The 22,859-nt window shown below is 51.0% G+C and overlaps 1 protein-coding gene across 1 annotated transcript in view; it reads left to right on the forward strand.

The window, feature by feature from the left end:
- EEFSEC (eukaryotic elongation factor, selenocysteine-tRNA specific) overlaps window positions 1-22,859 on the forward strand; it is a 280,597-nt gene that overhangs the window by 218,184 nt on the left and 39,554 nt on the right. Inside the window, exon 6 of the mRNA XM_023516956.1 lies at window positions 16,290-16,446. Within this exon, the coding sequence (XP_023372724.1) occupies window positions 16,290-16,446 (157 nt within the window). The remainder of the gene's footprint in view (window positions 1-16,289; window positions 16,447-22,859) is intronic.

Consider the following 22,859-nt stretch of genomic DNA (forward strand, 5'->3'; position numbering starts at 1 on the left):
TACCCGAGTCAGATACCTAGTCAGATACACTAGTCAAATACCCTAGTCAGGTAACCTCATCACACACACTAGTCAAGTACCCTAGTCAGATACCTTAATCAGATACACCAGTCAGGTACCTTAATCAGATATGCTAGTCAAGTACCCTAGTCAGATACCTAGTCAGATACCTTAATCAGATACACTAGTCAAGTACCCTAGTCAGGTAACCTCATCACATACACTAGTCAAGTACCCTAGTCAGATACTGTATCAGATAGCCTAGTCAAATACCCTCGTCAGATACTCTAGTCAGATAGTCTAGTCAGGTACCTTAGCAGATGTGGCTTAAGGCATCAGGATTATGTAGAGCAGCAGTTCTCAACCTGTGGGTCTCAACCCCTTTGTAGCAATGAAAATATATCCTGCATATCAGATATTTACATTACAATTCATAACAGTAGCAAAATTACAGTTATGAAGTAGCAACAAAAATAATTTTATGGTTGGGGGTCACCACAACATGAGGAACTGTATTAAAGGGTCGCGGCATTAGGAGGATTAGGAAGGTTGAGAGCCACTCATGTAGAGCAAGTGATAGCCCCTGGGCCAAACCTGAGCAACTGTTCTTGCCCTAAATCTAATAGATTGTTTTCTCTGGAAATTTTTTTCAGCTGCTGTGATCAAACACAATTTAATTAACTTAACATTGGTAAATGGCTTTTCTTGCTTGGCTAATAAATGAGCCATTTGGAAACTTACTTTGGTTGAAGCCTCCATCTCATTTTTTATTTTTTTGTGTCTTCTGTGATGAAATATACTGCTTTAAATTTTCCAATTTTTTTGACTATTGTTTTTCTGTGAATTGGGAATATTATGATGTCAGTATATGTTGTATTCTGGTAGCACAACTAATAACTAACACAGTGCTCTGCCCTGTAATTTGATAAAATAATAATCCATACCCCACTGAGCCTTAAGTGTGACATTTTTCTTGTTCTGACATGATAAGTATGCACTAGTAATACAAAGAAACAAAATGTGCTTGGCAGTCTGCTGAGAGTCACAGCTGTGTTGCTGCTGTACATGGTTCGCCAAGCACCTTCTGTGGTCTGTCTCAGCTCCTCAGCTCTGCCACTGTGGCACCAAAAGTGGCCACAGACAACACATAAGTGGGTGTGGCTGTGTTGCAAAAAGCCTTCAATGAACATTGAAATTTGAATTTCATGTAGTTTTCATGTATCATAAAATAATTCTTTTTTTGGTGTTTTCAACCCATTCAAAAATCATGCTTAACACACAGGCCATACAAAAACAGCCATCTGGCTGTAGTTTGTTAACCCCTGATCTAATGGTTATTAGGGCTCTTGAAATAAAATGAGCATCCTGTAGGGATATCCTGATAATTATTTACAGCTACAAGTATTAAGCCATCCTTAGAAACTGGGTCATGGGAGAGGAGGTGCTTGGATTGGTAGACAGCTGCAGTGTACTCACCTGCAGGAGAGGAGGAGATCTCCTTTGCAGAAGGGGACTAGAGTACGTGGTGGTGAGAGAAATAGTCTCCTGTTTTGAAAATATAGAAATGTATGTAAGATTTTGAATACAGAGAAAGGGAAACTATGAATGCACTAAATTAGAGTAGAACTTCTACATTGTGAAAGGAAAAGCTGCGAGGAAATCTAGTTAAACCAGCAAAAGTAAGGAAAACTAGAACAACGAAACAAAAGCAAAAACTTAGGTATCAGTCATTACATTAAATATGAATGGCAGAGATCTCCTGTTTAAAATATAGAGACTCAAAATAAATAATTTTGTTTACTACAGAGACTAATAGATGGGACTGAAATGCTATCCTGGGACTGGAAACTGTTGCTATCGATTTTATGCTGTTGAAACTGTTGTGCTGTTTGTAGGAACTACACTTAAAATGATAAGTAAAGATTAAGAATAAAAAGATAGACAAAAAGATGTCAGATGACTGTACACACAGAATATGAGTAGTAATTTTAAATTTGGACAGGGTAGAATTTCAGAGTAAAAACATTAATACTAAATAAGGTAAAGCATGTAATGAGAAAAAGCTCAGTTATAAACTTATATGCACCAAACATATGAAAACAAAACCTATTAAAAATCAAAGGACAAATTGATTAAAAAATGGAATTGTAATTATAGTGGGGTGCTTTAGAATCCATCCATATTTTAGAATCACAGAAGACAGGTGAGGACAAAGGCAGAATACAATCAGTAAGCTTGATTTTTAGTTATATATCTAAAAATATCTATCTAGCTATCTATATAAAACCCTCTCCCCAGTCCAAGCTCCTCCTCTCCCAAGACCCAATTTCTAAAGACTGCTGACAGAGTTAAATACTTTTAGCTGTAGATGATTATTAGAATTTTCCTTGCAGGATGTTTGTTTCATTTCAAGAGCGCTATTTATCATTTAGATCGGGGCTGGCAAACTAGCAGTACATCCTCAAATAGAGAATATACATTTTATGTGTCTACCAAACATATACATAGACTATATATTCAGCAAACAGACATTCAGAAATATTTGTGGAACATCTACTGTGTGCTGTTTCAGGGGCTGGGGACCAACAGTAGATAGGAATGATAGAATCCTGCCCGCCTGGAACTTACACTGTAGTTGTACTTATGGCCATGGGAAAAACCCTAATAGATTTAAAAAGTAAAAATCTTGGACCATTAAAGTTACAAATAATTTATAGATAGACAGCTATGTAGTATATATAGAGAGGGAGTGTGTGTGTGTGTGTATTAATTCATTCTTTCATATATTCTCTGCTTGGAAATTAATGAGCAGTAAATTGCTCTCCATTTGGTTAAGGCCCTCATACTATGATAGGATGTTGAAGCCCTTGGTAATAACTTTTTTCTCTTTTTCAGTTTTCTCCAATCCTTTGGTTACATGACAGAGAAAGCCTTAGATTCATTCTAAGGTGTCTTTAACAATTCTCTGTTACATCCGTGTTATGTACTAACCTGCCTTTAACAAGTGGAAAACAAGATTCAGAGCCTTAGTATCAAGAGAAGCAGTATATAACTAGGATTCAGTTATTTTGTTTTACTTCATATTTACTTTTACTGTTAACTTCCTCCATTTTATGGTTAGGAACTCTTATTTTCTCTTTGGTGTGCCATGTAAAGTTTCCTTTTTAGGCGTGTGTAAAGGAAAATATTAGGTAAATAATAGTTCAGATATGCAAAGGCCTGGCTGAAATGATGAGGGGTGGAGGGTGTATAAAAGCTAAGGCTAGAACCACAGGGTCTTGTCCCCAGGAGGTCACTTGCATCTTAGCCACATGCAGATTCAGAGCAGATGCTCATCTTTTAGTGATCCTGGGGAACAGGCTCTTTCTAGTGAAGCATAGACACGTGCCGATGTGAGAGGGACAGACAGGGCTGTCAGGGCTGGGAGCAGAGAAGCCTGCCAAGGTAGGAGGAAGTAGGCTGGTCAGGCAAGCACAAAGAGATGGTGACCTTTTAGCTGCACCTCGAACCACTGGCAGTTCACTGGTCAGACATTGGGGGTCGCAGGGGTGGTCATAAGGGGGCTGGAAGAAGGGCATTCTAGGTCCAGAAATAGCTTGGGTAAAACACAGAGGCCCAGCAGTGGGCCACTTGTGAGAAAGGCCTTCAGTTCAGGAAAGCCAGCAGCTGGATGGCAGGGGCAGGAACTTGGAGAGGTAGGTGCACAGGGCCAGCATCACCCCAGGCCCAGGGGGAAGTGATGAAGTTTGGGAGTATGTGTTGTGGGGGTTGGGGGGGCTGGTTCAACTGTGCTGGAGAAATCCTTGGAGCTGGGCTGGCCAGACCAGTCTAGAGAGTAGGTTCGGCCTCTATCACCTATCCTTTGCATTCCCCAATCTCACCCCGAGGCCCTGGGCACCTGGACTGTCTGTGGGGCCCCAGAATTGAGTGGTCTGGCAGTCACTTGCTCTTGGAGCCATGCCTCTCCATTTATAACAGTCACACCTTCCTCAGATTATGTGACTGTGCAAGAGGCGAGGGCTTAGTGGCTGGGACAGTAAGTGCTTTGCAGTGCCTATTGGTTCCATGGCACACCTGTAGCTGTTACGACACCCCTGGGCTCCCCTACCTCTCCTGGGGACCTGCCTTCTGACCAGGTCTCACCACAGCCCCTCTTCCCGGGCAGCTTATGCAGCTCCACCCAAGTCATTTGCTGCAATGCGGAAGTGATCCTGCCAGCTCTTACTCAGAGTCTCTTTTCAGTTTGCATCACTGTAGGATAACCATAGGATAACTCACACCTTAACAGGCTAAGTGCTGTCTTGCCACCAGCTGTGAACAGGGTCCTGGGACAGGGTGGGGCAGAGTGAGCACCTGCCATGAGGTACGTTCCAGAGGAGAGCAGCTTCTGTGGGCCGAAGTCCCAGGAGAGCCCAAGAGCATAGCTTTAGAGGCACCCTGCCAGGGTCCCAGGCATGCTGGACTACTCGGGAAGTTTCTTCCCAGAAGTTACCTTACAACTTCATGGGACAGAATAACGGACGGGAGGGATCCATGTAACATGCTGAGTGCTCTGCCTGGCACAGAATGCCCTGGTTAAACAGTGACCATCATCATGACTGTTGGGTTTCTCCTCATGGAAACACAGATGCCTCAATTCCCAGCTTGAGTCGTGGCACAAAGCTGCCCCCACCCAGGAGAGATCAGGCCAGGAGTGCCAGCCATCCCAGGTCTAGCGCTCACTGGCGCCGGTCAGGGAAGGCCTTAGGGCTTGGCCTCAGGAGCCAACAGCATCGGCTCAACCAAGTGTAAACATGCAGACACAATCAGCACTGCTGGCTTTGATGTCTGAAGTGGCACTGGCTCCTGGCTCTGCCCCGCTCCACTGCTGACAGCTTGCTAAACATGCCCAGGGCACCAGGGAAAATGCCAGCCCCAGGGTAGTGTGACAGGCTCGGTGCACTCTAGGCAGAACAGCTGCAGAAGCTCCAGCTCCTGCAGGAAGCTGTGGTGGTCTAGATGGCCACTCAGTCCCTTCTTCTCCACTTCCCTAGGTCCCTGCCAGCAGTTTAAAGGCCACTTGAAAAAAACAGAGGTTGAGGAGGCCGATGGTTGCCCTGGTATCCTATCCCAGCCTAGACCCTGGGTCTCTCTCCTGGCCTCCAGGGTCAGAAATGGGAGCTCAAAGCTTCGCTGGGCTGCTGGCTTCTTGCTCACTTCCTTTTGAAATTGTTTTTTTTGTTTGTTTGTTTATGGGCACAGGGTCAAGGCAGCTTGATATGGTGGAAAGAGACAACTCTGGAGACCTTTGAACTGAGTCAGGCGCAGGCTCAGCATGGCAAGGGACAAGTCACTGTCCCCTGAGAACCTGCTTCCTCTGTAAGAGGCACTGTCATGGGTGCACAGAGACACATGTACACAGGACCAAGCTCAGGCCTGGTGTGCTGTGAGTGCCCAGTGCAATGTTAGTCTCTTCCTCTGTGAAGATGCAGCTGCCTTTGCTGTACTTTGGTACCTCTTCTCAGCCCCTGATGGGTGCTTTGCCCTCTGCTGGTACCTGGAAGGTGGCTGGCCCACGGGAGAAGAGACAGTGAGAGGGAGGCTCAGTCAGGTGGAGAGGTCTGCTTCTCTAGGCCTGCCGTGCCTGAGAGCTCACAGTGGGTAGTGGGCAGTGAAGGGATCACCTAGCCTGGCTCCTTCCCTTGGCCTCCAGGTTCTGGGCCTCTGGAATTTGTTTGATGAAATGGGGTGAATTGAAGGCTCATTTCCTTTCCTGGGGTTTATACCAGCGAATTATAATGAGTTTGATCATTGCTCATAGACTCTCATGCCAAAAGTCTCATCTCATCCTCACAGAAGCCTTGGGAGTTGGATGTTTGTCTTGCTTTTACAAAAATGATAGTGAGATTCAGAGGAGTGACCTGGCCTGCCCAGGCCCCACAATGGCTGGACAGAGGAGCTAAGCCACTCCAGGGCCTCAGCTCTTCCCACCACACCAGGCCATAGCCCTGCACCGAGGAGCAGGTGATTAAACGTTTCTGACGATACTAGAACAACACCCTCATTCTGGGACTCTTCCAGAATTCCCAGTGGCTTTCAAGTGACCTGGAAGAGTTAATACCTCACTTGCATTGGGCTCATTCGTGATCCCAGCTGCCTGTGAGTTTTTTCTTTGTGGATGCCTTCCTCACTGGATGAAGGGACTGCTGGTTCCTGTCCTCTGAAAGGACTTTGTTGGAAGGTGGGTGGGAGGGAGCAAAGTGGAGACCTGTGGACAGCACCCAGCATGTGGTCAGTATGGAGAATGCACCCCAGCCTTCCTGCCTTGCTCCAGCAGATTAGGCCGCTGTAGCTTGTGGTTCCTGGGTACGTGGGATGATCTCCTGCTGCCTCCAGTCTCCATTTCAGCTTCTCCCACAGCCTGACATCCATGCATTGAGAGTCTTTCTTTGGGGTGGAGGGTCATTCTGCTATCAAGTCTCAGGTGATCTCATCAACATCATCGCTCCTGACCCTAACACTAGCATTTTTCAGAGGAAGAAACGAGGTTCATGGAAGTTTCTTGCCCAGGGTCATGGAGCCGTGAAAGGCAGAGTCAGAAACACAGACATTGTGAGCCTTTTCTTTCCTGTACACATGGTCTTCCTCACTGCAGGCCCAGAGCTCAGCTCGGAGCTCCATTTCACAGTGGGTCGCCTTCCTTTCTTGGTGTCACTTCTCCAATTTGAATTAGAAGAGTCACTTCACAACTTGGGCGATTCCCAAGCCTCATCATAGGAGCCGAGCCCTGAAAGAGAGAGACACACATGTAATGACATAATTATGTGCATCGGCAGCCAAGTCCTCACTCAAAGGCCATGGACAATGGGGACTTGCCTGGCATGTAAGCCAGAGCCTGGGCCATGTGCAGCCAGGAGCTGCTTTTTGAGAGCTCAGTCCCTCCTCTGACTGAAGGCTAATAAATGAAGCAAATTATTCAGGCAAACAGTGCAAATCCCCACTTAGAGCCATTGTAACTGTGCTGGCCTGGCTTCAGCATTGTTCCCGAGGAGCAAGGCGTCTGAGCAGATCCCACATGCATTGCCTTTGGCTTGACGTCACAATGATTGATTTCAAAATGAAAACCCTCCAACTGTTCTCTGAAGGCTGTTGCTTGTTGGATGTGCTGGTGTCTGATCTTTTCTTTAACTGAGTCTAATTTGAAGAGCAGCCCAGCCATCTCACACACACACACATACACACACACACACACATATTCTAGCAGTGGGTAGGACAGAGCAAAGCCAGTAGCTGTGCTGCCCAGTCCTCACCTCTGACCCCAGGACAGGTGGTGTGCCCAGGTCTTCCTGTAGCTCTCCAGGGATATAAGCCCACGGCTTCCGACTCAGCAGGAAGGCTTCTCCCTGTCTAACCAGACTTCTGAGTGATTGCAGTTTCCCCTCAGCGGGTGTTTCCTGAGTCACTCTACACGTCCTGGTAACTTCTGAAGGTGCAGAAATGTTCTCAGGCTAGCTCCCGCCTTCTGACTGTCCTTCTGTATGCCCTCCCATGTCCAGCTAGGGAGACTGTGCAGGCAGGGACTGCTGTCCTAGGAGAGAAGCACCAGCCCAACACAACCTGACAGCCCAGGGCTACTGTCAGCAGCTATGGGTATGGCTGATGAGGCAGGGGCACACAGACTCTGCATCGGCCACCCCTATGGGCCTGAGTGTGGCATGGCTGGCGGAGCCCTGTAGGAAGGAGAAGGGTCTGCCCAGGAAGGGGTAGGCAGAGGCCAGGCCAACAGCAGCTCCCTGTCACCCTACTTGGACCTATAGCAGCTCTGTTTCCCATATTGTGAATGGGAATGCTAAGGCCTGTAAAGCTAAGCTGCCTGCTGGAGTTGCTAAAGCCCCCAGACCTGGCTCCAGAGCCCAGGCCTTAACCCATATGCAGGCAGGAGCATGCCACATCCCTCTGTGTCCCCCACCTTAGGTGACAGTGATCAAGTCTGTTCTTAGCCTTCACTTCTAGCTGAGCCCCCAGATTTTTTCTTTGCTTTCTTTTTCCCAGAATGTCTCATAAAATAGCCAAATATGCCTACATAAAGAAAGAAAGTAAAATAATGCTAGTTCTGTGAATTATTCTCATGAGAATCCATAAACTGCCACCAAGAAACAGTGAGTGGAGCTCACTGAGGAGACCCCCAACTCTCAGCCTGTCTTCTCTTCCTTCCATTTAACCTTCTCCTCTCCTCATCTCCACGGTGCCTCATCTGATATTGGCGCAGGTTCTTAGAAACCGCAACTGTAAGCAAAATGACATATAATGAACCCAAGATTTTTTCTTATCAATCTTATAATGAAACAACTTTGAGGAAACAACATTATTCAAGGACCTTTTATACATTGTTTTGCTTAAGTGAGGTTAAGTGAGGACTTACGGTACTGGAAATTGAGTATTTGGAATTCACAGGAAGGCCACCTGCCTGTTGGCCCTATAACTGCAGATGGAGAGCACTCAGCCTCCCTCTACCTATCACTGTAGAGAGGAGACTGTGGTGACCTTGGAGAGTCAGAGGTCTGCCTTGCTGTCCTCTTACACAGTGGGCTGACCCAGAGCAGCCCACCAGCTACACAGCAGTGCAGTCCCTCAGGGCAGCAGGGCCTGCCTGGGCTGGAGTCGCTTCCTGTGACAGCAACATGCTCTGGGCCCCACTGCAATTCCTGCATCCTTGTGGCTAGCCTCTGCCCTACTTCCCTCCCTGGCTCTTTCCCTCTAGACAGCCTATGGGGGCTGCGGGGCGGTCCCCGAACTTTGGGATCGTCTCTTCTAGTGAGCTGGGGGTTTTGGAATGAGGACTAGTGGGGGTAAGGCTGCCCAGTGCCCAGTGCTCCTGGCCCATTTGTGTCCAGCCAGCTACAACTTAGCTCTGGGGAGCCCAAAAGACATACTAGGCTAGTTCATGGCCATGACACCTCCCCCACCCCCAGGTTCTTTTGCAGGGCAGAGCCAGGGCTCTGCAGGGGACTCCAACAAGCAGAGACAGGATGGTCTCAGCCTCTGGAGCCAGAGAGCCTTGCATTAAAGTGGAGGGTCACCACACTTTCATGGCTGAGTGGCAATGGGCAAGTCACTTACCTTTCCTGGCAGGGCTTTTCTAAAGATGACTTAACAATGTGGGGGGTGCCTTACCCACAGCATGGGTGAGGATACTCTTTAATCTGTAGGGGGGAGGGCAGGGTGCCGAGGGTTTGGAGAGCTTCCAGAAAGACGGATTTGCCTGCTGGCTTCCCTCTCTGGCCCCAGGCCGCCTTCCCCAAGTGGCCGTGCCCTGAAACGGCAGCCTCTTCTGTGGATCTGACACAGATGCAAAGATCCACTTGACGGCTGTAAAGTGACAGTGCGGAGCTGTTAGCAGGCGGGAAGACGCCAGCCTTCCCAGACCACACAGTGTTCCTGGCAGTGTTCTGAAATTCAGACCCCCATCCTTACTGTACCTATACCCACAAATGGAACTACAGACAGAGAAGTCCACAGGAGGGGACGCTCCACCCACTTGGTGCTATTATATTTTCTGCCAAGCCATAGAATGAGAATAGGAGTTGGCAGAGACTCTCTTTTTGACTTTGAAGTCCTTTCTAAGCTGCCACTCTGGCCATCGAGGGACTGTAAGGCCAGGCGGCAAGAGGGAGTCCCTCAGCCCCCTCAAAAGGTCGAAAAAGCCTGCTGACTCCTCACCTCATCCCATATGCTTAAAACAATATTGTCGTTGTGTAGGTCAGTGAACTGAGCACCACACATGGCTGCAGGACCACGGGGCCTGGCTTCATGCTGTCCCCTGGGTCAGATGAGAATGTAAACAAGGCTGGGGGCCCTCAGCTTCCCTGGGCCTGGTCCTTTGTTTATGTAGCACTTAAACTAACTTTGGGGTCGTCTCTGTCTGGCATGAAAGCCCTGAAGCTTTTTGAAGTTCCCCTGAAGTTAATAAAATTAGTCTGCCCTCGTTGCAAGACCCTGGCTTGGGGAAAGATGGATCCTTTGCTGTCTTTGTGGCATGTAGCTTTTTTAAGTTAATATTTTATAACCAAAGTGGGGGGCAGAAGAGAAGATGCTGTAAAAAGTCTTCTGAAAAGCCTTTTTGCTAATAGATGCCTCTTGCCCCAGGGTCTGATTACCTTGCAGGCTGGCCTCCAGGCCCACTGGGTGGGCAGCCGGCCTGCTGTGTTTCAACATGAGGTGCAACCCGCCTTTGGGGCCTGGGTTGCTCTGACAGTTTGTGAACCATGAAGACTGGAGGAACCAGGCCCAGAGCAGGCTGTTAGCTCACTCTCATGTGAATTGTGTCCCCAGGGACATGTCCATGTGGATGGCTCATTTTACCCACAGTCTCTCCCGTTCCATATCATGTGTGGGAGCGGTAGGATCAGCCTCGTCACCTCTGATAAAGGCATGTTTACCAGGACCCGTGGTGGGCCAGGGATGTGTGAGTTGTGGTGTAAGGACAGAATTACTTTTCTCCAAGAATCCCGAGTCAGTGGGGAGACAAACAGATCAGCTGTCAAGGATAGACAGAGTGTTACCTTTCAGACGAGGAAGGACTTGGCCTCTGTCCTGGAGGGATGGGAGAGAGAGCACCTGAAGGCATGGCCATGGCATGCCATGTCCAGCAAGCTTGACAGGACCTAAGGGTCCCAAGGTGGACAGCGCTGGGACAAGAGAAGACCGCAGGGAGGGAGGCGTGATGAGGGGGGCATGGGGAAACGGGGTGACGGGTGTGTTTAATAGCTTGATTGTGACGATGGCTTCACAGGTGGATATGTATATCTAAACTTCATCTACTTTACATACGGACGTATAACTTGGGAGGTTAATGCAGGAGGATCACTTGAACCCAGGAATTTGACATTGCTGTGAGTTATGATGATGCCACTGTGCTCCAGCTTGGGCAACAGAGTGAGACTATCTGAAAAAAAGAGAAGGTATGTGTAATTGTGTATCAGTTATAGCTTAATGAATCTGTTATAGAAAAGAAGAAAGACACAGGTATGAGCCAGCATCCCAGATGCCAAAACCACCGTCATGCATTCGCGCAGTACTTACTTACATATCCCAGGAGTAAACAGCAAGTGCCTGTTTAGCGTGCAGGGAATGCACCTGGGAGGAAAGGGAGACTTAATGCTTCCCTGGAGCCTGTGTCCTGACTGGGAGCAACAAACAGGAGCAGAGATGATGTGTGCTGCAGAAACACGAGAGGCTGACCCAGGGGGAAGGAGCCGGGCTGCAGGTCGCAGTGCAGGCACAGCAGCTGCTGAGAGGGGTGCAGGGTGAAAGTGCTACCTGTCCTCTTCCACTAGGACAGGTGATTTTCTCAGCCACATGCCTGCCACATGGTAGTTCCTCATGAAATGTTTGTGGGAAGAAAGGAAGAACACTGATGTCAGCTTGTTGAGAACTTTGCTCTGCTAAGAATACCTGCTGCTATTACCTGTTTGGTCCTAGAGGTGAGTTTTATAAGAAGTTTCTCTAAATAGATTGTAAACCCTTAGTCATAGGATTATGCCTTCTTTTTTTTTGAGACAGAGTCTCATTACATCACCCTCAGTAGAGTATGATGGCGTCATAGCTCACAGCAACTTCAAACTCTTGGGCTCAAGTGATTCTCTTGCCCCAGCCTAACCTAGTAGCTGGGACTATAGGTGCCCGCCACAAGGCCTGGCTTTGTTGTTTTTGTTGTTTAGCAGGCCCCGGGCTAGGTTTGAACCCAGCAGCCCTGGTGCATGTGGCTGGTGCCCTAATCACAGAGCTATAGGCACCAAGCCCGAGGACTATGCCTTTTTCATTTCTTTGCCACTATAATACTAGAGGGCAAGTCTCAGCCAGATCTGTCCCAGGGCCTACCTAGCAAAGACCTGGGACCCACTCCTCCAGTCTCAAAGGGTAGCCCTGGGGCCTGGCTGCTTCTCCAGCCTGGAGTCAGCTACTAGGCCTGTTCTACAGGTGATTGTGGCCCATTTAAACCTCATCTCTGAGCCTCAGCTCAGATCTCTGTAAAATAGGGATGAAAACCTCTGTAGAAGGGCTCCATGCGGCCCACTGATGCCTGGTCAGCATGAGCTGAGGGCTGAGGGGCACTGTCTGTCCTGACAGCAGGTGGAGAAGCAACAGAGGCTTTGCTCTAGACAGAGGGTGTCTGAACAGGCACCTTCAGTAGAATGTCCATTCCAGAACCATCTGGTACCTCCTGTGCCAGGCTGGGCTGCAGAATGTGGATAGGTACAGACCCTGCCCTCTCAGAACCCAGCCAGCCTGGGGGCCATATTCCTTGTGTATGCCATTCTGGCAAATAGGGGGCCTGGGGTCCAGCAAAGCCTAGGAAGGTGGCAAGGGCCACCCTGCACTATTTGGGTTTGGGGACATCTGCTTGCCCTGACTTTCTGTGGTTTTCCTAGGCAGATAGGGAGACCAGCTCCATTCAGGTCATTTAGCTGCACACTGGGGGTAGGAGGCAGGGCTTCCACAGTCAGGTGGTCCTGGACAGAGGGCATGTTCCTCTAGAGCTGAGCCCTGAAGGACAAGGAGGGGCTCATGTGTGGGGATGAGACCTGTGGACTACGAAGGGCTGTGCAAGTGAAAATTATTATTCTTATCATTATCTGTATCCGATTCATCAGTCACCAGGGAGAGGAGGAATGCAAGTAGCTTTCATCTGGTGCTGTGAATCAAATAGAACAGGATATGTTTTTCCAAAAGGTTTTTAGGGTAAAAGAGACAGTTTCTCCATTTCAAAACAATCCATCTGGGGCCAGTGGCAAAATCTTGGCGCCTTGAGTAGAAATGAGGGTCTCTGAGGCTGACGATAGCCAGGCCCTGGTCTCTTGGGGCCAGCCCCACAGGGGTTCTCAGGGGTCTCTGCCTCAGGCAGGGTGAGCACTAAGCAGGTCTCCACAGCTCTCCGGGGCTGTCCACCGTGCAGCTTTGAGTGCCAGCTGCGGTGGCACTGACTTTCTCCTGGGTGCTGCCCTGAAACAGCTGTTGACTCTCAGGCAGCTGTAACCCTGGCAGCCCTGTGGGGTTGTCTGGCAGAAGACACGCACACCCTCACACATAGCTATAGCACCTTCCTGTCAGGGACCTGCCAGCCACCTTCCAGCCTGGACACGAAGGCAGACTGATGGGAAGTGGCAGTGACCGGATCGGGCAGAGAGCTTTGTGCCCTTGTCTTGTTTCGAGTGCGTTTCTTTTCCTGGTTACATACTATTGTGGCACAGGAGGACTGGCTTCTTTAAACAGTGGTAATGGAGTTTTCCTTTCATAAGAAACGTGTGGAAGTTTTGAAAAGAGTTAGTTTAAAAGATCCAGGTCACATATACTTATGTCAAGAACCAGGAAGGTGGCGCAGAGGTCCTGAGGTCAGGAGAAGTGCCACTCTGGGTCACCAGGAGCGAGCCAGCTTTCCAGGTGGGTGGCAGTGGTATGGGCTTGGCCCTGAGACCCTCCACCCTGACTCTGGCTCTGCCTTTCCTATGAGCCCTTCCTCATTGGGCCTGAGTCTGGCTGCCCCTCAGATACACAGTTCCTCCAGGTTCCTCCTACCAGACGTTGGCCTATCCCATCCTAATGGGTTGACTGCCATCAGCCCTCTCTTCTGGAGACTTAACTGCAACTCGGCCACTGGCTCTCTGGGTGGTGGATCACAGCTGCTGCTAAGGGACGTATCCTAGCTTACAGTGCCAGGAGGGAGGCAGGCAGGCTCTCCTGTTCACCACCTTCTCCAGCGGGCCCTCATCTCTCTTGCATCTGCTCCTGCCTCTCTGACCCCTTCCCCAGAGGAAGCCAGGGCAGTTTTTTAAACCACAGATCAAATCATGTCACTGTCCTACAAAAGGCCCTCCACAGCTTCACTGGGCCTGCAGGAAGAATCTGAGGCCCTGAGCAGGTCTACCTCAAGGGCCTGTATGGCTTCCCCTCATCTTGTCCCCCATGCCTCTCTTGGTCCCCACACCTTGGTACCTTTTTGGGCCCTGGAGCATATTGTCACAGTGCCCGAAAGCAGTCTCCTGTCCCCACACCAGCTCACTGCTGCCTTAGGGTAAGTTTCTGTGGCAGTGCCCAGGAGACCCTCTGCTCCTGCTCCTGCTCCTGCAGTGTTACCCTTAGGTCATAGCACCTTCTGCTTGGTCACAGTCTGGGGTTAGAGATGGGCTTGCACGTGGGGAACATGAGCCCCTGCCTCTTCGTAGCATCTCACACCATCACCGACTGACTGAGCACCAGGCCTGCCCCGGGGATTTGACTTCCTCTCTCCCATTGTAATGTTCACACTGCCTGCTGAAGCAGTGGAGGCACAGAGAGTTTAGCCACCTTGCTCAGGATCACGCAGCTCGTAGCTTCAGAGCCAGACTGCCTGAACCTCCTGCCGGAACCTCCTGTCCCATTTCTCCTGAGATAAATGTTTGCCAGATGGATTAATGAATCCGTGATTGAACAACAGAGGTAACTCAAACCCAACCCCTGCCCTGAGAAATTCCTAGTGACTAGACAATTGAAAAAGAAACAAAAGTAGGTGTATAGAAGTGGTACAGGGCAGGCTGTTTCAGAAAAGAGCTGGTAGCCCACATGGCTTAAGTTCTGGAGGAAGTATTGGAGTTTGTTAGAAGAGAAGGTATTTGGGGTGGACATGACATGTGAGAACCAAAGTAGACAGCTGTGCAGAGGCCTCAGTGTTAGCCCTCTGGGGTGACCGTGCTATGTGAGAAGCAGAGAAAGCTACCGTGGGACTGATGGGGGTGCTGCAGATTTTGCCCATGGACTGGAAACAGTGGAAGAAAATTGTCCTCTCTCTCAAGAAGATATTAGGAGAGGATGACGGAAGGTCCGCCTAGTATGTGAAAGGCACTTCACTTCTTGGTTTGTTTTTACATTTTTTATGTTACTGATTTATTTTTGAATAGGCAGTGCATCCGTGTATTTTAGAAGTGTAAAGGCAGGCCAGGCCTGCAGTAAAAGTCCCTTGGACACCTGGTTGCTTCCCCGGAGGCTTCTGTGTCTCCCGCAGCCCTCCACGTATCCACCCGCCATCCCGTTTGTACTCCACGGCAGCACACCTTGCACCTTGCTCTGTACCCTGCTCTCAGCGTGGGAGCACTCTTCCTGTCACAGCACTCCTGTGCTTCTGTGTCACACTGCAGTCGCTGGAGGCTGTGCTCACGCTGTTGAGCTTGGGTTGCACTTCTAAGTCGTTCCCAGGCTTCTGCCACTATAAATACTTCTGCAGTGAGTGCCCTTATAGAGTCATCTCCACGTGGCAAGCACATCTGTGGGATACAGTCCTAGAAGCACAAATGATGGGTCGGAAGGTCTGTGTACTTGTAATTTCCATAGCAGTTGCCGGATTGTGGAGCACTGTGGGGCCTGAATTTGCTGTTGGAGGCAGGATCTGCAGAGCTGGATGGTGAGGAGAGGAGTCAGGCAGGCAGGGTGGCCCTTGCCTTGCTGCCCTTTCTAAAGGCAGTATGGGCTGGAGCTGCCAGAGGCTCGGAAGGGAGTCACACTTTCCTTCTGCTGGCTTTTTCTTGCACGCGTGTGTCCCTCCTCTCAGCCTGGTCACCCACAGAGATAGCAGAGCTGCCAAAGTACCCAGTAGAAGACATGAACTCTACAGCAAGGGCCTGGGCGAGCCAGCAGGGGCTAGGGAGGGGGAGAAGGAACTCTGTTCCTGAGGGAGGGCATTGTGGAGGACGGACAGGGGGCTGTGGAGGAAAAGTAGGCCAGGCCAACATGTGGGCCAGGACAAGCAGGTGCACGTAGTAGGGCAGGAGGGGAAACCAAAGCAAAGGCCTGTTCTCAGCAGTCTGGGATGCAGGCTGGGGAGTAGGCATCATCCTCTTGGCCTGATGGTGCTTCAAGGATGATAGCGCTGTAAGCTGTCTAGGCAGTACCCTGGGGACAGGCTGGGGCATGTCAGTGCAGGAGGGTATGGATGCAGCAGGGAGTTTGAATTTGAAGCCACCTCTGCCTCATGTGCTGTGACCTTGGACGGGTGACAGAACCATGCTGTGCCTCCATTTCTGCATGTGTAAAGTGGAGCTCACAGAGCTGCTGTGGGAGCTAAGAGGTTCATCTGAGGATAGTGCTGTCAGCATGCCTGTGAGGGCCCTTCTTTACACTGGTGGTGGACAGTTCCAGACTTGTGCCCTGCTCCCCTCAGGGTTCCTGAGGGTGTGACTTGGGCCACTGCCTGCCAGGAGAGCTGCAAGCCAAACTCCCTGCCCGCTCTTCAATGTGCACCACTAATCCTGCTTTCTCCATGGCTGGGTGTATGGGGACAGGCGATGGACGACTACAGCGTGATCGGCCGCTCCTTGTTCAAAAAGGAGACCAACATCCAGCTCTTCGTGGGGCTCAAGGTGCACCTGTCTACTGGGGAGCTGGGGGTCATTGACAGCGCCTTTGGCCAGAGTGGCAAGTTCAAGATCCACATCCCTGGTGAGTACAGTCATTTCCTCCTGCTTGAGGGGCATTGTGCGGGGCACAGATTGATGGCAGAGAGATGCCCGCAGTGGGCTGGGATGGTGCTAGGCAGTGCTCACTGCCTCAGTTCCTATTCTGCCTTTGCTGCTGCACAGGGCGACTGAGTCAACATTGCCTCTGTCTGGGAGGCCAGTGTGGGTCCTAGGGAGAGTCTGAGCATGGTGTCAAGGCATGATCTAAGCAAGGTCAAGGTCAGAGTTTGAGTTCCCACTTTACCATTTACCATGGAGTGGGGCCTGGACCTGTCCCTCTAAGCTTCTCTATGAAGGGGGTACCAAGATTGATCTTATAGGGAGGTTTGTGTGGAGAGGTGGGGTCTCCCAGCTTGTGAGTCCCTGCCTCTCTCGCCCAGCAGAGACTGAGTTGCCCAGCTGCTGTGAGGTGTATACTTACTGTAGAAAAGACTGCCTTTGGACTTCCTTAGGGCGGCCGTCTCTAGCCATTTGTGCCTTTGTTCAACCTGCACTTTATTGAGGTCTCCTGTGTAGCAGGCATCATGCTTTGTGGTGGGGACATGGAGCTTATGATCATGGAGGGGATGGAATATACTAAATAAATATCTATCAGCTGCTGTATAGGAATACAAAACAGGGACACAGATGAGGACTGTTTTGGAGAGAGTAGTCAGCGAGGGCCTCCCTGTGGGCAGAACAGGTGAGTAGAGGCCTGACCACAGGGAGGGAGAGACCCTGCAGATACCCTGGGGAAGAACATTCTGAGGTAGCAGGGAAGAGAGAACAGAAGCCCTGGGGTGACAGTGACCTTGGGATGTGTTCATGGCTACTCATTCGGCAGGAGTGTGCTGAATGGGGATGTGGGAGGGACTAGGGTTGTGTCCTTATGAATGTTCTGTGATCTACTATCTGGTTTTTTGTTTTTAAAGAGACAAGGGTCTTGCTGTGTTGCCTAGGCTAGCCTATAAGTCCTGCTCTTAAGTGATGTCCCCTCTCAGCCTCCCAGATAGCTAGGACTGCAGCACACACCACCACGCCTAGCTCCCACTGGCTTTTGTCCCCCAAGCTTGTATTAGGAAAATCCTCAAACATACAGTGAAGTTGACAAATTATTACAGGGCGTGTCCATTGCCCACCCCTATTTCACGTTGACACGCAGCTGCCCTCTGCATAGCTCCAGAATTCGGGGTTCATTCTGGGAAGGTAGACGGCCAGGGGAATCTTGGTTCAGGGGAGCAGTGTGATGCTGGTCCCTGGCTTCTGGGGTGAAACCTAAAGATAGGATGGGGCCTGGCTTTGCCGGGAACAGGAGCCCAGCTACCTGGTCACTCAGTAGGTTGGGGAGCCTCTGTGCCCTCTCCTGACAGCCGCGGGGACCACATTTGCCGTCTCAGCAGTGAAGTCACAGAGGCCCTGCTTCTCTGTGCACCTGTCTCCCCTCGTTCACCTTTGCCCAAGTCCCCCATCAAGATGGGGCTAGAGCCAGGGGAGGCAGTCACCCAGCTGTGTTGTAAGAACCAGCTCTAATATCCTGCCCACCCTTCACCACTGCTGCTTCAAGGCTCCAGGTCCTCACTTTAACCAAACTGGATCCCTCCTGGATCCCCAGCGTCTGGGGCCCACGGTGCTCCTCTTTGGGCTCCAGGAACATGTAGGAGGCACGAGCGGGTACACCAGCCCCAGACCTCAGTCTCTGAGGGCCTCATGCTACACCTGCCCAGGCTGGTGTGAGCTTTCTGAGAAGGACTCTGGGATTCCTTCAGGGAGCCTGGGGACCTCTCAGAGAGAGAGCCCCTCCCCCCAGCACTCACCCTTCCCCTTAATAGGTCTGGGGCCTCCTGGTCTAGGCAGAGGGAAGGAGGTCATTGCCTGTTTCCTTCTTCAGGGGTTGATAGGATCAAGCTGACCTCTCCTCAGCTCCCTTCCTCTAGCCCAAAGCAAACTCAGAGCAGTCCAGACCCCAGAGGAGTCCTGTTGGGGGCCCCCCGCGCTGGGCGCTGGGTGGGAGCAGAGGGAGGAGGGCTGTAATGGCGCTGCTCAGTCCGCTGGAGTTCACATTCCTTCATCAGGTCAGCGCTGCCTTTTTAGTCTGCCTGCTTCCTGTTTGTGGCTTTTAAGCTTTTTATTAAATATCCATGGTCAGATTCCTTCATACCACCCACTACCTTCCATCCCTTCCACCCCTACTCCCTTCTGATTCCTCCCTTCTAACCTTTTTAAAGTACCTTAATTATGAAAGAATCTCCAGGAAGCCAGAGCCATCCAGTGCCAGGTGAAGGGAAAGAGCGTGTCACTAGCTGCAGCCTGGGAGCGCCAGGGTGAGAGGAGCAGGCGGCCGCCCCGGATGAGGCTGGGCCCAATGCCCTCATGGGCCTCCCTGCTGGCTCTGCCAGGCAGCTGGGGCTGGGAAAGGCAACTGAAGAGTCCTCGGAGTTCCTCCTATTGGCCTTGTATCCTGAGGCCAGCAGGGCCATGCAGGTGCTGAAGAGGCCAGGGGCCAGGCAGCAGGGAGTGGCAGGGGCTCTGGTGACCTGGAGAGCTGCTAACCACATCTGCTGGCTCTTGCTGTATAAGAATGCAGGGCAGGGGTCTCATTTTATCTAATTTAATTTTTATGTAAAACCTCCTAATTAAAAACTAGGCCTGTCTGAACTGAACAAAACATGCCCCTAGTGACTTGGAACTCCTGTTTGAATTTTAGGAAGGACATTTGGTCCTCAGGTTCACAAGTCAAAACTAAGCTATAGGATGCAAACAGAATATTTGTTTTATGGAGTCATAGACTCTGGCCTCAGGGACAAGGGTCCTGACAGTGGAGCTCTTGCTTTTCCAAACATACCCTTGGAAATCAGAGGATATGTCAGGAAGATGTGCCCTGATGCCTAAGGAGCCTTCCCAGAAAGTCTTGGAGGTCCTTGAGGTTGGAAAGTTCTGCATTTTCAGAACTGTTCCCTTCAAAGACATTGCTGTTTGCAAAGGCCTGGGAGGGTAGGAGGCCCTGCATGCTGTGTTAGGAACGCACCAGGTACTTTTGCTAGTGGAGAGAAAATAGTTAGAGGAAGGTAACAGGCACAGATGAGGTTTCCGTCTATGTCAGTGTCCCAGCATCACTTGTGCTCCTTGAGGACTGTCTAGTGGAGCTGGGTCTTGTTATCTCCATCTCACAGGTGGGTCCGAGGGCAGAGCGCCTAAGGCTTTGACCACAGTGTGCCCTTCCCTGTCAGCCCCTGAGCCGTAAGGCCCATGTGGTGACTGGAGAAGCCCCCATGCCTGGGTGAAGAGGGCTGCCCAGTGGCCCAGGGCTCTTGCAGCTCCTTGTGGTGGGCTCTCTGTTCTGCCACTCTCACCCACCTCTCTGTGTCAGCACCCCAGGGACCAGAACCTGCTCAGAGAGGCAGGCTGGATGGCAGGGTGGGACCACAGCTTTCACCAGCCCCTCCTGTTCCCACCAGGGAAGAGAACACCCTGATGACTGACTTATAGCTAGAGGAGAATCAGGTGAGAAGCTGAGGATTGTTAGTGACAGCTCTGAGTCGCTTCTCACTCACTCAAGGAGAGAAGGCAGTATACACATGAAATTTTATCTCAAGAAACAATATCCTGTAAATCGAAAGTTGCCCAGTGCCATTGTCATGTGTACTTTGCTAGGATGTAGCAAGCTGTTTAAATGGCCCAAATTCACAGTGGGTGGCCCATCTCCCACAACGTGCTCTAAGCAGCCAATCTGGTGGTGGGGGTGAGTGGGGGGTATATGCCTACTTTAGCAGTAGGGGCACTCAGAGCTACTAGAAGGCTCTAGGAGGCTGGTGCACGTGTGCCTCACTGCTCCTCACTGGGCACCCACTAAGGATGGAGCATCTGCAGGCGCTTACCTTGGACCAGCCAGAGCAGCCATGATCAAGGACAAAACCCACAGACAGCCACAGCAATGGCCTTGTCCTAACAGCTGGTCCTGACCATTATGTTGGAAGGCCAAAAGGAACTTGTGCATCAGAGAGTCGGGCTTGTTGTGAGGAGACTAGAACTCTCGCACAAATCCTGGAATACAGATCCTGGGTTCTGCTAATTTTCATTTAGGGTTATCAACTTTTAATGAGCTTTAATAACCTTATAATTACTACTAATCACAAAATTGACTTTAGATAAGAAAAGAAAAAAGGAATTTGTAGAATTATACTTACAGTTAAGAACCCACAAGTAAGTTCCATTTACTGCTCATTAGAAGCTGGCACCTGGGAGGAGGAGTCCTCGTAAGTAAAGGGAGGCTAGTGAGTGTGCAGGCGTGCAAGTCACTCCATTCCACAAGGGAGGTGACTGAGGCTCGCAGGGTGAGCCGTGCAGCTTGCCTGGTGATACATAGGTAGCACACATCAGAGCTAGGATACAATCCCAGAGCACTTGGCTCTTAACCACCCTGCTGAGACTCCCTGAAAAGTGGCACCCTCACACGGAGGGCTGGGGAGATGTTAGAGCGCAGCCCCACTCCTCAGGGAGTGTGGGAGGAGGGGACTGTTGGTTACTCTGCTCGTCTGGCCCTTGGGCAGAAGGCCTGAGATGACTGCCATGTGGCCCCTGGGGAGAGTGGCTGAGTCAGCAGAGCCACTGCTGCCCACTTGAGGGATCTGCAGAGGATCCTTGGGCTGTCCTGACTCTAGTTATTCCCTCTGTGTCCACACCCAGGGGTTCAGGGCCTGCTAACTCTATATTGTCCTGGTCACAAGGACAAGCTGAAGGGGCTGAGTTGACCCAGAATAAGATGTATCACTTGCTTAAATGAATAAATGAAGGAGTTTAGAATACACTGGACCGGGCTGAGCGAAGGAATGGAACCAGGATAGTGCAGGCCACTCTCAGCTCCCTTTTCTGCAGCAGAAAGTGGAGGACAAGCAGCCTGTGCTCAGGGTGCCAGGGCCTTCCCAGAGACTGGTCCAGCACACCCCCTCTGAGGTGCCGATGCCCAGCGCCAGGGTCTTAGGGGCTCTATTCGCCTTTCCTTCAGAAGGAGGGTTTGCCAGCCCTTTCCACTCAGCAAGCTCAGGTTGTGACTCAGGGCTCAATGCCCGGCTGCTGAGACTATCCCAACAGAGTCCTGCTGCAGGGCATGTTCCTATGGAAAGGCAGAGGCACAGACCCGCAGGTGGCACTCAGCACAAAAGGGGCCATCCCAAGGGCAAGAGTCAGGGCAGACCTCCTGGGGGAGTAGCTCTCTGAGCAGGGAAAGAGGGAGAAGAGAAGGAGCTCTGGGTGGAGATCTGAGGCAGGTGTTTGATGTGCAGTGGCTGTTCTCACCCCAGCCAGGGTCAGGGAAAAGCCAGAATGGTAGGAAAGGCCAAGGCATGGGTGTCCAGGATGTGGCCCTGCTTCCTACTCCATGGGCTGAGCTCCAGTCCAGAGCACATGTGGATTCTCGTGCCCCTCCTCACTGGGTCTCTCACAGCCTCATTCCTCTCCTGCTGATACTGTACTACTAGCCAGCATCCTCCTCTCTGGAGGTACACCTGACCCCAGGACCCACAGCTGACAGGAGGAGCTGCCACCACTGCTACTTGATCCAGCTGTCCACAGCCCACACAGTAGCGACATCACCCCCAGTCTGCCGCTGAGGACACAGAGGCTTCTCACTCACAGCTATACAACATGGGATGCCTTTTCAGTCCCCAGGGAGAGCAAGCAGCACAGAACACTGCTCTGGAGGGCCCTCCAGCCCTCTCCCCGGACTCTGGGGTTCCCAGTCGCCTGTAGTCCACACAGGGTGTACCCATCACCTCCCCATCCACCGCTCATCATCACACAGGTGCTGAGCCCCTCAGCATGCACACCCGCCTATCCTGGGGAGCAAGAGGCTCCTTGAGTACTGGCTGTGGACAGAGAGCCCTGGGTTCACCACCCTGTGGGCAGCACACCTGTGCGCCACTTGCTGCCTTCGGAAGGTGAATGGGCCAGGTCAGACCAGGGCTGAAGGGTCTCCTGGTGCCGCCCAGGTCCCCTTCTGACTAGGGCAGCCCATTCCTCATGCTAAGCTTTGGCTTCCCCCATTTAATACAGGACTAATAATCCTGGTTACCAGGGAGGGTGTGAGGATTACATCGCATAGTCCCTGTAAAGGTTGCCCACAGCCTTTGTATTTGGCCTGTGGCAGGGGCTCCCTAAATGGAGGCTGAGGTTGTATGGTTGTATGTTGTTCGTACTGCACCTCACCTGGCATCTCCTCTTGGTGGGCAGCTCACATGTAAGCTTGGTGGGCTTGGTGGGTCCCATCACAGGGCCTCATGCTGTGTCTCCATCAGGCTGCTGCTCGGGAGACTAACCCACTACCTTTTGAGCACCACCAGGACTCCTCTGATTTATTGACCCTGGAAGGCACTTTGCATTTGTTCACAAGCAGAGCATCTTATATCTTCCCCTCCTTACTGA

This window comes from Otolemur garnettii, unplaced genomic scaffold, assembly GCF_000181295.1.
Source record: "Otolemur garnettii isolate 467f Iridium unplaced genomic scaffold, OtoGar3 scaffold00101, whole genome shotgun sequence".
In the NCBI taxonomy this organism is placed as follows: domain Eukaryota; kingdom Metazoa; phylum Chordata; class Mammalia; order Primates; family Galagidae; genus Otolemur; species Otolemur garnettii.